The sequence below is a fragment of the Cucurbita moschata genome, unplaced genomic scaffold, assembly GCF_002738365.1.
Source record: "Cucurbita moschata cultivar Rifu unplaced genomic scaffold, Cmos_1.0 Cmo_Scf00026, whole genome shotgun sequence".
In the NCBI taxonomy this organism is placed as follows: Eukaryota; Viridiplantae; Streptophyta; class Magnoliopsida; order Cucurbitales; family Cucurbitaceae; genus Cucurbita; species Cucurbita moschata.
The window spans coordinates 3,273,073-3,284,354 of NW_019268542.1; the positions used below are offsets into that span (position 1 = coordinate 3,273,073).

At 39.4% G+C, this 11,282-nt stretch overlaps 1 protein-coding gene and 3 long non-coding RNA genes across 4 annotated transcripts in view; all 4 read right to left on the reverse strand.

The window, feature by feature from the left end:
- The window catches only part of LOC111462020, a 3,033-nt gene extending 2,862 nt beyond the window's left edge, over positions 1-171 (reverse strand). Inside the window, exon 1 of the mRNA XM_023105670.1 lies at positions 82-171. Within this exon, the coding sequence (XP_022961438.1) occupies positions 82-171 (90 nt within the window). The remainder of the gene's footprint in view (positions 1-81) is intronic.
- A 352-nt stretch (positions 172-523) lies between these two features.
- On the reverse strand, positions 524-2,688 carry LOC111462037. Its single transcript, XR_002713689.1, has 4 exons — positions 2,350-2,688; positions 2,189-2,270; positions 1,584-1,663; positions 524-593 (listed from the first exon to the last, which is right to left on the reverse strand). It is a non-coding gene; the product is annotated as an uncharacterized LOC111462037 (long non-coding RNA).
- A 5,466-nt stretch (positions 2,689-8,154) lies between these two features.
- Positions 8,155-11,282, reverse strand: part of LOC111462039 — a 68,638-nt gene continuing 65,510 nt past the window's right edge. The window contains exon 3 of the long non-coding RNA XR_002713691.1: positions 8,155-8,223. This is a non-coding gene — a long non-coding RNA (uncharacterized LOC111462039). The remainder of the gene's footprint in view (positions 8,224-11,282) is intronic.
- LOC111462040 overlaps positions 9,184-11,282 on the reverse strand; it is an 18,561-nt gene continuing 16,462 nt past the window's right edge. The window contains exons 2-3 of the long non-coding RNA XR_002713692.1: positions 9,825-9,895; positions 9,184-9,296 (exon numbers count right to left, since the gene is read on the reverse strand). This is a non-coding gene — a long non-coding RNA (uncharacterized LOC111462040). The remainder of the gene's footprint in view (positions 9,297-9,824; positions 9,896-11,282) is intronic.

Below are 11,282 nucleotides of genomic sequence, written 5' to 3' on the forward strand. Positions count from 1 at the left end.
CTTTCCCATCCACCAAATGGGTCGAAAAACACTCACTATCTGCGGTTCTTAATTTAGAAGATTGATAGTTTAGAAACTCACCTTCATCGGGGAACTCCTTGCATGAAACCGCAGAGCTCCTGGATCTCGGAGAGCATGCAAGGCTGCAAACACGAACAGCAGCGCTCCCATAAGCTTTCCGGTCAGCCTGCAAGTCCAGTGAATTGGTAGTTTGATCCAAATCTTCGGAGATAAGGAAACCGTCAGCCTTAGTGTCACGACCCGATTTTCGAGGCTTCGAAAAACCGAATCTTAACTAAAAAGACGAAATCGAAAATAAACAAAAGGAAAATAAAAGAAAAGAAAAGCAAAGTAAAATAGATAAAAATACCATTGAATTAAAACAAAAAAAAAAAAGTTTTGTTTCGAAATTATTACAAAAGGAATGGCAAATATAAAATAAAATATAAATATTTCCAACGGGAAATAAAATTATGAAGAAAAATACAAAAGACTCTAAAAGACCGAAAATGGACTGACGCTCCGAAACGACCCCCTCTGTGACTGTACAGCTCTCAAACGCTCCTCTACCTCGACTAGTAGGCAGCGAACACCTGAGAAAAATCAAGGAGAACGGGATGAGTATAAAAATTATACTCAGTAAGCCACCTACTTGTAGGCTCTCTTCGCATCTTAATTTAACAGAACTCCCACGGTTTCCTAATTCAGTTCTAGGACATCGGGTTCTAACCTTAGTCTCTTGGGGCTTGCCCCTTGAGTTTCACCAGTTCATCGTCCTTTCATTAGTCACCTAGAGGTTCCTTATGCCAAGCTAATGTGGTCGGTATCTCTCTATGAGGTGCTACCTTTACATGGCTATCTAGGACTACATGGTACCTAGCCTAGAGGTGTGCTGAGTACCCCTACGCCCACATAGTTCTCCTATGGGGGGGTGCGACCCAACCCGTTCCCATGCAGCTAATGAGCTGTACGACGTGGAGACACATTTCCCATGCGAAATGGCTAAGAGCAGTAAGGACTGATGGGGGACCCTTGGTCCTTCCACGAAGCTATAGATACCGTTCTCACACTAGCAACCTATGAACACTCCTGAGGTACCTTGTTGCCATAGTAATTAGCTAAGTTCCTAGGGGAAAGTTAAGTCTGGCTAAAGCGACATATCGCTCCTAATGGTAACCCCCTAAGCTTATCTTAGAAATGGGCACTAGAAAATAACGGGGTGTGCATGCAACCGTCTTCTAACATCCTAATATTCATGCAAACTAAGCACGCCGGCTCAACGGGGCGATGGCCTCCATCCAGCACCCAAAACACGAAGTTCGCGCTCAATGTGGCGAATTCATCCATCGAGCACCCGGAACACGGAATACACAATTCCAACATAAATTAAACGCATGCAGACGTATAACGGAAGCTTAAGGCATACAAGCAACACTTAGATAATTCACCCAACACATCATAACAATCCAGCTGATTGATCTCATTCATGGAGAGCTAATTTAAGGCAAAATTACGAACATGCATACATACAATCCAAGCAAACCCTACAAGTATTTCTTCCTAAATACTGGGTGGTGACTTACCTGGTTGACGCGTGCTCTTTCTGCTAGCGTTTCTTTGCCCATGAGGTGTCTAAAAATACTGATCTCTTTAAATTAGGTCCCTATTCACGTAAAAACTGTATTAGAACTGGAACCGGGACAAAAAATTGGGCAAACAGAAAGCAACCGGGCCAAATTGGCCGTCCCACGCGCGCGGGAAGGCGCCAGTCGCAGGCTGCACGCGCGTCCGCCACGCGCGCCCACCTCCGCGTAGTCGTGGGTCGGCCGGTCCGGTCGGCTTGGCTCGCGTCGCGGTTCGGCCCAGCTTGCAAGCGACACGTGTCGACGCCTCGTTGGAGTTGCGTTTCTCCAGCCGATGGTCGACGCGTGTCCGGCGCCTGTCGCCGCCGTCCGCCGCTCGCCGACCGACTCCCTTATTTTTTTTTTTCTTCTTCTTCTTTCTTCTCTGCCCTCTGAAAACCGAAACACAACCCTCTTTTTCGATTTTTAAATCTTTCGATCCGTAGATCGGATTGACATGATTCCTTCGGTAAAGTTTTAGATCGTGTTACGGGCTACGTCCTCGTATTTTTTTGTAATTTTTGCTTAACTACTGGATGAGTTAAGAAGGTCAGAATTTTGCTCACCGTTCTCGGACAACTCTCGGATCTCCGCCTTCGGGTTGAGGACTCGGCCAAACTTCTTCACAGATCATGCGTAGAGTTGTTCCTAGATGAATATATCAAGATTTCAGATCTTGATTTACAAAGGAAAATCGTAGATCTGAGAAAACGCTCAAGATCCTTACCTTGCGGGTTTTCCGACTTCTTGATGAAAAATGGAACTCCGGCCACCCACATCCTCTTTTCCCTTCCAAGAAAGTCTCTCTGCATGATCTTCACCTCCTTGCATCATGATCTTCACCGGAATAGACTCCGACGGTAGTTTTCGGTGAGTCTTCCGGCGGTTCATCCTTTCTCCTCTCTCTAGGTTCTCTCTACCTCTTTCTCTCACTATCTCTCTTTTGCAGGACTATGGATGGGGTTTCGTTTGGACCCCTTAGGTGGTTGGAGGGGCAAATTTACCTATTTGCCCCTCTCGACTTTTCCTTTTTTTTTTCTTTTTCTATTTCTATTTCTCTTTCTTCGGGTATTACACTTAGAGAAAAGGAAAAGACTATCAAGATCGTCAAAGGTTAGCTTGAAATCTTCATTTTCATCGAATCCCAAATCCAAGGCCGTGAAATAAACTGAAGGGTCACCAGGGACGGCAGAATTGGCATCGGAGAAAAAAAGACAGTCTAGAGGCGGAATTTGGAGGGAATCAAATTCAAAAGCGTAAGTAGTGGAATTAGGATTTTGATCATCTAGATGTACGGCTGAAGTCACGTTTGTTGGATGATCAAGAACCTCAGTGGTTAAGCGGAATTCCTAAATTGGATCTAAAGAATTTTTACTTTCATGTACAACATTTGCTTCTGATTCCTGCATTTTGACTCGGCAATTTGGCTTAATATGGCCTGGCTTTCTGCAACGATGACACACCACTTTCACCTGACAATCTCGTTTAAAATGGCCTAGTTTTCCAGGCCTGTAACAAGCTTTAAATGGTTTCTTTCACGACTCCTCACTTCTGGATTGATTTCCATTGCTTGATGAAGGTTTTGAATGAAAATTCTGTCTTCTTTGATCTTTGACATACAACACATCTTTTGACTCGAGAGAAAACTCGTTGCTGCTAGTCATTTGCTTAATCAAGGCTTCCTTATTGGGAAGAAGATTCTCCAGTCCAATTACTGATTTGTCCACCCGTATATTGAGGAAATAAAAGGCATAAAATCTTTTTGTACCATCTTTTTAGAGGACAAAATTGTCCAAAAATTGTCTGTGGACCGCAAAGGTTCAAGTCATTCATTCCATTGGAGTGTTATTTTTATCCGGTTCTCAATATTACGAAGAAAAGAGTTGTTGCTGTATTTTTTTTTTCTCTTTTTTATATTTAATATATCTCATATATTAACTCTTAATGTGAAGACTTCAAATTAAATATATTTTTAATTTATATAAACTATATTTCTTCAAAAAAAAAAAAAAAAATTCAACAAAATTGATCTTTTTAGTGTTACGGTTAGCTAAAAATGATACCTTCTGACCGTACAAATTATAAACCTCAATGTTACAAAATTAATTAATTAAACTTTTTAATTAATCAATACTTTTCATTCATTAACTGCAAGTCATTTCACCATAAATCAATATTTGAATTCTTATGCAGGATAGAAAAATTGTGTATATTGATATAATTATTACATACAAGTTTGTCTAGTTGTTTACGATTGTGTTGGGTCAAAAGTCTGTTTTACCCCTATAATTACATCTTTTATTTTAAATACCACAAATCCTTTAGTGAATAATTCGTTTATGATCCAACGATAGACTAAATCTCTATACGGCCAGCAAGAGAGTAGCACCCTATTGTTCAAGTCCCGCAATCAATACTTAATAAAAATACTCATCTATTTACCCTATGTGAGAAGTACAAATTTCATCTCTGAAATTATGTTATGTCTACCTATTTGGTCAGGTTCCCAAAATAGTAGACACATTCAATAGAATACAAAAGTGGTTCTCACTCATGCAAATCAAAGGGCAAGCCCTCACGTGCATCAGTTCATAACTTACTCATGTTTAAGAGTGAGTCGCATATGATCATTTTGCCTTAATACAAACTTATTGTAACAATTACAAAGTGGGTTATATCAATAGTATTATGAGAATAAAGAACCCAACCTGAACATGATATTCATATATATTTTATAGCATAAATCCCAACACGAAGTTATCTATTGACCAAGAAGGGTTACTCACCAACCTCCTTTTCTTGGTTTTCTTTTCTTCTTCCTCTTCGTTTATCGGGTACGTTTCTTGACCTCCTCAACTCTTGCTTCCTTCATCAAAGCCGCTCCATTAATCACCACAAACTTGAGAGAATTGGTCTTATTCAAAGAGATTAAGAATTAAGGGTAAATTTTGAAAATGTCAAAGAAATTGTTGAAACTTATCTCATAGCTTGATGCTCCTAATTCTCTTTAACATGAGCTTATCAACCTTCCACACCATTCTTTAAAAATGTTTCTTAGGTTCCTAAAAAAAAATTGAGTTGGTCCTAGTGAACGAATTTTTCTTTTAAGGCTTAGATAATACCGTTCGAATGACTGACACAAAGAATGATATAGACAATTCTTGATGTGATTTATTATTATTTATTTGAATAATAGGCCAAGAGTCAAATATTTATCCATATATTTTTATATTGTTTTAGAAAACTTAATATATCTTTCTTCTAAAGAATAAAAAAAACATTGGCCAAAATTAAATCAAAATCGATGATATAATTTTGTTTTGGTAACGGTTCTATTTTTTACTAATCTAGATATAATATATGAATAGTAAAACAAATATGGTTATGGCTCATGCAAATCAAAGGGTAAGCCCGCATGAGTTCATAACACACTCATGATTAAGAGTGAGTCGCATATGATTATCTTATGAAATATTAATCTTCTCGATTAATGAATTTATAAAGAGATATTAAGTGGGTTATATTAGTAGTGTTACCAGAATAAGATACCAACCTGAACCTGATATTCATATATGTCAATCACATTTGATTAATGTAATAGCCAAAAAAAAAACTAATAATAATAATAATAATAAATAAAATAAAAAAATAAAAATAGTTATAAAAAAATGGTTTTAAAAATAATAAAAAAATAAAAAATAATAAAAATAATAATAATACAAGAACCCATGCCTCTCTCCCCCACAAATTTGTCACATCCCCAAATAGCAATAGATTTAAAGTAAGGGATAGAAAAATTTATAGGTAAGATCTTATTTTTGTTGTAGTTATTTAGATTTCTAATTATTATTATAGAAAATGGATCAATAACTAAAAAAGAAAATATTGAAGATTTGTTTGAGGAAATAGCAGTAGATTTAAAGAAAGACCGAGTATTATAAAATATGGAGGGAGCTTGAAATTGATGTCATGGGTTCACATAGGCTGACTTGGATGCAGATGACAAAATCATATTTTTATTTAGGGAACATTGGGGACAGTATGAGAATGTTTGCTTAATCCACCGCACACCTAAATGGTGTGTGAAATTTCTCTATTTATACTCAAATAAATTACAAGGATATGGAAATAACAATAAATGGAAAGATACATATGGTAAGAAGGCAAATATCTAGATATTTGCCTCATAATAAAATATCAAATATGATATATATGGTGAACTATAATTTGGTACTAAATATCCTTAACACCCCCCACAAGCTAATCGTTGGATTTGAACGAACGTGAAGCTTGAATCTGAAAAATTCAAAGAGAGGTTGAGAAACACTTTTCATGAAGATGTCAACAACCTGGTTCGGAGGAGGCGTAGAGAAACACTTTCTTGCCATCGAAAACTGTAGAGGGATCGTTGCTCAGCGGCGATGTTGCCTTGGCTTCGGCGAGAGTATGTCTAACACATGAAGAGAGATTGTCGCTCAGCGACAATGCTGCCCTTGGCTCCGACGAGAATATGTCTAACTTAAGAAGTAGAAGGGTGAAACCTAGAGTAAGGGACAAAGACAATGGTGAAGCCGGAAGAGTCGCCACTTTGGGTGAATGAGCCAATTTTTGTGAGAAGGGGGGCGACGACTTGGTTGGTGAAGAGGCTAGTGTGGCGCCTAGATTCCAAAGGTAAATCTCTGCAGAAGGTCGATAGGTTTCTCGAGATTCTGTATATTTTGGATGGGAACACTCATGAGGATTCTGAGGTTAGGGTTTCTGTGAAGGATGAAGGATTGGTTGGGAAGAAAATGAGAGAGACAATGTTGGCCAACGGGAAACCGAGTATGTTGGAGAAGGTGAGGTTGTATGTACAAAGTATGGCGAAGAATGATTTGGAGGTCAAAAGGTAGAGCCGAAGAGTAATCAATCGGCTCCATCTGTGGCAGCCATTGAGACGGCCCTTGCGGCGTCAAAGCCAGTAGGGATGGTGGGGAAGAATAATAGAGGATTCAGAAGCCATTGAAAAGAAAGGATCGAGGTTGTTAAACATGGATTTGATACCATGAGAATGTTTTCTTAATCCACCACACTTTGGTGTGTAAAAGTTCTCTATTTATAATCAAATAAATTACAAGAATATGGAAATAACAATAAATGGAAAGATACCTACGGTAAGAAGGCAAATATCTAGATATTTTCTTTATAATAAAATATCAAATATGATATATATGGTAAACTATAATTTTGTACTAAATATCCTTAACACACCAGCTTAAGTTAATCAAGTAAGTGACGTTACTATAGACATAGTTATATTTGATGTTGATGCCTCGTGGTTCTACACGTGTCATATATATTGATATGTGTGAATTGTTTGTGAATCGATATGCTTATGATATGTTATGTATATGTTATGATATGTGGATTATATGATAATACTTACGGTACGTTGTGTTCAATGATATGTTTGAGATATGATATGAGAGTGATGCACTAAACGTAAGGTAACAATATGAGTAAGATATGTTCATGGAACATTAAGGTTAGGGTTCGTATCGAAATGCTATGGATATGAGAGATCGATAAAAACGATATGGTCACGATCGATTGATAAAAGAATACGTTTAGGTTATGGGTAGAAAGGGATAAGATTATAATAGATTGATAGAACGATAGGGTTAAGATACGTCCCTGTAACGATATGACTAAGGTACGTTCATGTAACGATATGACTGTGATATGTATAAGACCGTTAAGGCCATGTTAAATTAGGGAACGATATGACCATGAAATGTTTACGATATGATATGATTATGATACGACATGTGAATGTTATGTTATGATATGAAAGTGATATGAAATATGTTATGGTACGAGATATGGTAATAAATTGACAGGTTTATGATATGATATATTGTAATGCGATATGTTATGGTATGAGTTGAGATGTATAAGAGGAGATGTTATGTTAAAAGCATGGAATGTTATGTTATGTCTCTTAAATTGTATGTTTACAGCATGATATGAATGATATGAAATCACGATAAATGATATGAAATATAACCTCATTAGAGTTGCATATGATATGAGAACTGAAAAGTGAGAAATAATATGATATGAATGATAAACGATATGTGAAATGATATGAAAAATGATATAATATGTACGCAACGCTAGCGGGATTATATTAAATGATAATGAAAATGGAAAAATATTGAGACCTCATCATTATGTGTGCTCATGCATTGGGGGATACTTCTATTCCATCACGAGGGTACATGCGTACACCACTAGATAGGTCTAGTTAAGGCAATACATTTCTGTATGACTGACGACGACATTGTAACTCGAGACCATGTGTCACGACCCAATATTTTACTACGGACCGTGACTAACGACAAGACACAAATGCAAAGTGATTTAAATATAAAATAAAGAAAATCCTTAATTTTCAATAAAGTTTTTGAATGACAAACAACAGAACACATTATAGTTTGGAAATAAATTTCAAAAGAATGCAAATACAAAATAAAGACTGGATTGACTCCCTGGGACAACCCGTTCCTCTGTGACAATCCCCGTCTCCATCACGCCCGCCCTTGACCGATGCCTCGCGCTCCTGAAAAAAAGGAAAACATAGCAAGGATGAGTATAAAAATTATACTCAGTAAGCCACCTACTTGTAGGCTCTCTTTGCATCTTAATTTAACAGGTTCCCTCGGTTTCCTAATTCGGTTATAGGACATCTGGTTCTAATCTTAGTCCCTTAGAGCTTGCCCCTTGGGTTCCACCGGTTTATCGTCCTTTTATTAAACGCCCAGAGGTTCCTTACGCTAAGCTAATATGGTCGGTATCTCTCTATGAGGTGCTACCTCTACATGGCTATCTGGGACTACATGGTATCTAGCCTAGGGGCGTGCTGAATACCCCTACGCCCATACAGTCCCCCCTATGAGGGGGCGCGACCCAACCCGTTCCCATGCAGCTAATGGGTTGTACGACGTGGGGACACATTTCCCATGCGAAATGGCTAAGAGCAGTAAGGACTAATCAGGGACCCTTGATCCTCCCACGGAGCTATAGATACCGTTCTCACACTAGCAATGTATGAACACTCCTGAAGTACCTTGTTGCCGTGGTAAACCGCTAAGTTCCTAGGGGAAAGTTAAGTCTGGCTAGAGCGACATATCGCTCCTAACAATAATTCCCTAAGCTTATCATAGAAATGGGCCCTAGCAATTAATAGAGTGTGCCTGCAACCGTTTTCTAACATCATAATATATAATTCATGCAAACTAGGCATACCGGCTCAACGGGGCAATGACCTCCATCAAGCACCCAGAGCACGAAGTTCGTGCTCAATGGGGCGAATCCATCCATCAAGCACCTGGAACACGGAATACACAATTCCAGTATAAATTAAACGCATGCATACATACGGCGGAAGCTTAAAGCATACAAGCAACACTTAGATAAATCACCCAATACAATCATAACAATTAGTCTGATTAATAATTTACATGGAGAGCTAATCTGAAGCAAAATTACTAGCATGCATGCAATCCAATCGAATCCTACAAGTGTTTCTTCCTAAATACCGGGTGGTGACTTACCTGGTTGACGTGTGCCTTTTTGCTAGCATTTCTTTGCCCGTGAGGTGTCCAAAAATACTGATTTCCTTAGATTAGGTCCCTATTCACGTAAAAACAGTATTAGAACTAGAACTGGGACAAAAATCGGGCAAACAAAGGGCAACCGGGCCAAAACGGCCGTTTTACGTGCTAGCAGTGCGCTGACCATGCGCGTGGACGTGCGCCAGTTGCAAGCCGCACGCGCGCCTACCACACACGGCAGCCACTGCGTAGTCGCAGGTCGGCTGGTCCGGTTCGGCTCGCGTTTGCAGTTTGGCTCGGCTTTGCAGGTGACACGTGTCGTCGCCTCGCTGGAGCTATGTTGCTCCAACTAACGGTCGAAGCGTGTCCGACGCCTGTCACGCCGCCCTTTGCCGCTCGCCAGCCGACCTTCTTTTTTTTTTCTTCTCTCTCCTTTACAATCCGTAAGACAGTCCCCTTTCCGATTTTCATGTCTTTCGATCCGTAGATTGGATCAATATGATTTCTTTGGCAAAGTCTAGATCGTGTTACGGGCTACGTCCTAGTATTTTTTTGTAATTTTTTGCTTGACTACCAGACGAGTTAAGAGCGGCGGAAGTTCGCTCACCGTTCTTGGATCTCCGCCTTCGGGTTGAGGTCTCGGCCAAATTTCTTCACAGATCGTGCGTAGAGTTGTTCCTAGGTGAATATTTCAGCATTTTAGGACTCGATTCACATAGGAAAAACTCATATCCGAAAAATGTTGTTCAGAACCTTACCTCGGGAAACGTTCTTGGATCTTGACGGATCGTCGGTCCCGCTAGCCTCTCAATCCTTGTACAAGTCTCGTCTGAAGGTGGACTCCGATGGTGGTCCAATAAACTTCCCGGCTGACTCCTCTCAGATTTCTCTTTAACTCTCTCTTTCTTTTGCAGGGGATTTGACAGGGTTCTCCTTGGATCCCTCTTAGGGGGCAAAATGACATTTTTTCCCCTCAGTTGACTTAGCCCCTCTATTTTTATTTTTATTTATTATTATTATTATTATTATGTTTTTTGCATTACAAACTCTCCCCTCCTTAGGAGCTTTCGTCCCCGAAAGTAGCTATCTCTTGGAAGAGTTCGGGATAAGCTCTCCTCATGTCCTCTTCTCGTTCCCAGGTTGCCTCTTCCTCACGGCGGTTACCCCATGAGACCTTTACCAAGGGAATATCTTTGTTGCTGTGATGTCCCACATTGGTTGGGGAGGAGAACAAATCTCCATTTATAAGGGTGTGGAAACCTTTCCCTAGCAGACACATTTTAAAGCCTTGAGGGGAAGCTCGGAAGGGAAAGCCCAAAGAGGATAATATCTGCTAGCGGTGGATCTGGGTCGTTACAGTGGGTATCAGAGCTCTAGGTTTTAGATTCTGTAGACTAGCCTACAATGTAGGCTTGGCACGTTCCATGGTCCCAACGTCGATGCCCCGTTACCGTCAGGTACGCCTCGCACAAGATAAGAAAAGAGAAACGTTTTCAAACTCGCATGCATTTTTATGTTATTGTTACTGAAATTGTTGTGATATTTCACGTATTTATTTAAGAGCATGATGTGATGTGTTGCATGTTGAGTAATTTTGTTTGCAATATGATGTGAACTTAGTAGATGTGATGCATAGCATAATTTCATAGGTAATGAGCCTTAGACTTAAGAGATGATATCTTGGTTTCTAGAACCATGCTGCCTAGACCATGCGAAAGAGTAAGACGAGGAAGGGGACGACCTTCTATTAGAGGTAGAGGACGAGGTGAGGCTGAAGAGAGCCCACCTCGAGAGGGATCAGAGATAGGGTTTGAATTAGAACCCTTATTGCATGTATGGTCGGTAAGCAGCCCTAAGAGGGTAGACATAGTAACTAAGGATAGAGTAAAGAATGACCAAGCAATAGTAGGCGACCAAACTCTAAGCGTAGTCCTAATAGTAGTAAAGATGACCGACTTCGACGTAATACTAGACATGGATTGACTAGCTGCAAACCGTGCTAGTATAGACTGTCGCAAAAAAAAAAAAAAAAAAAAAAAAAAAAAAAAAAAAAAAAAAAAAAAAA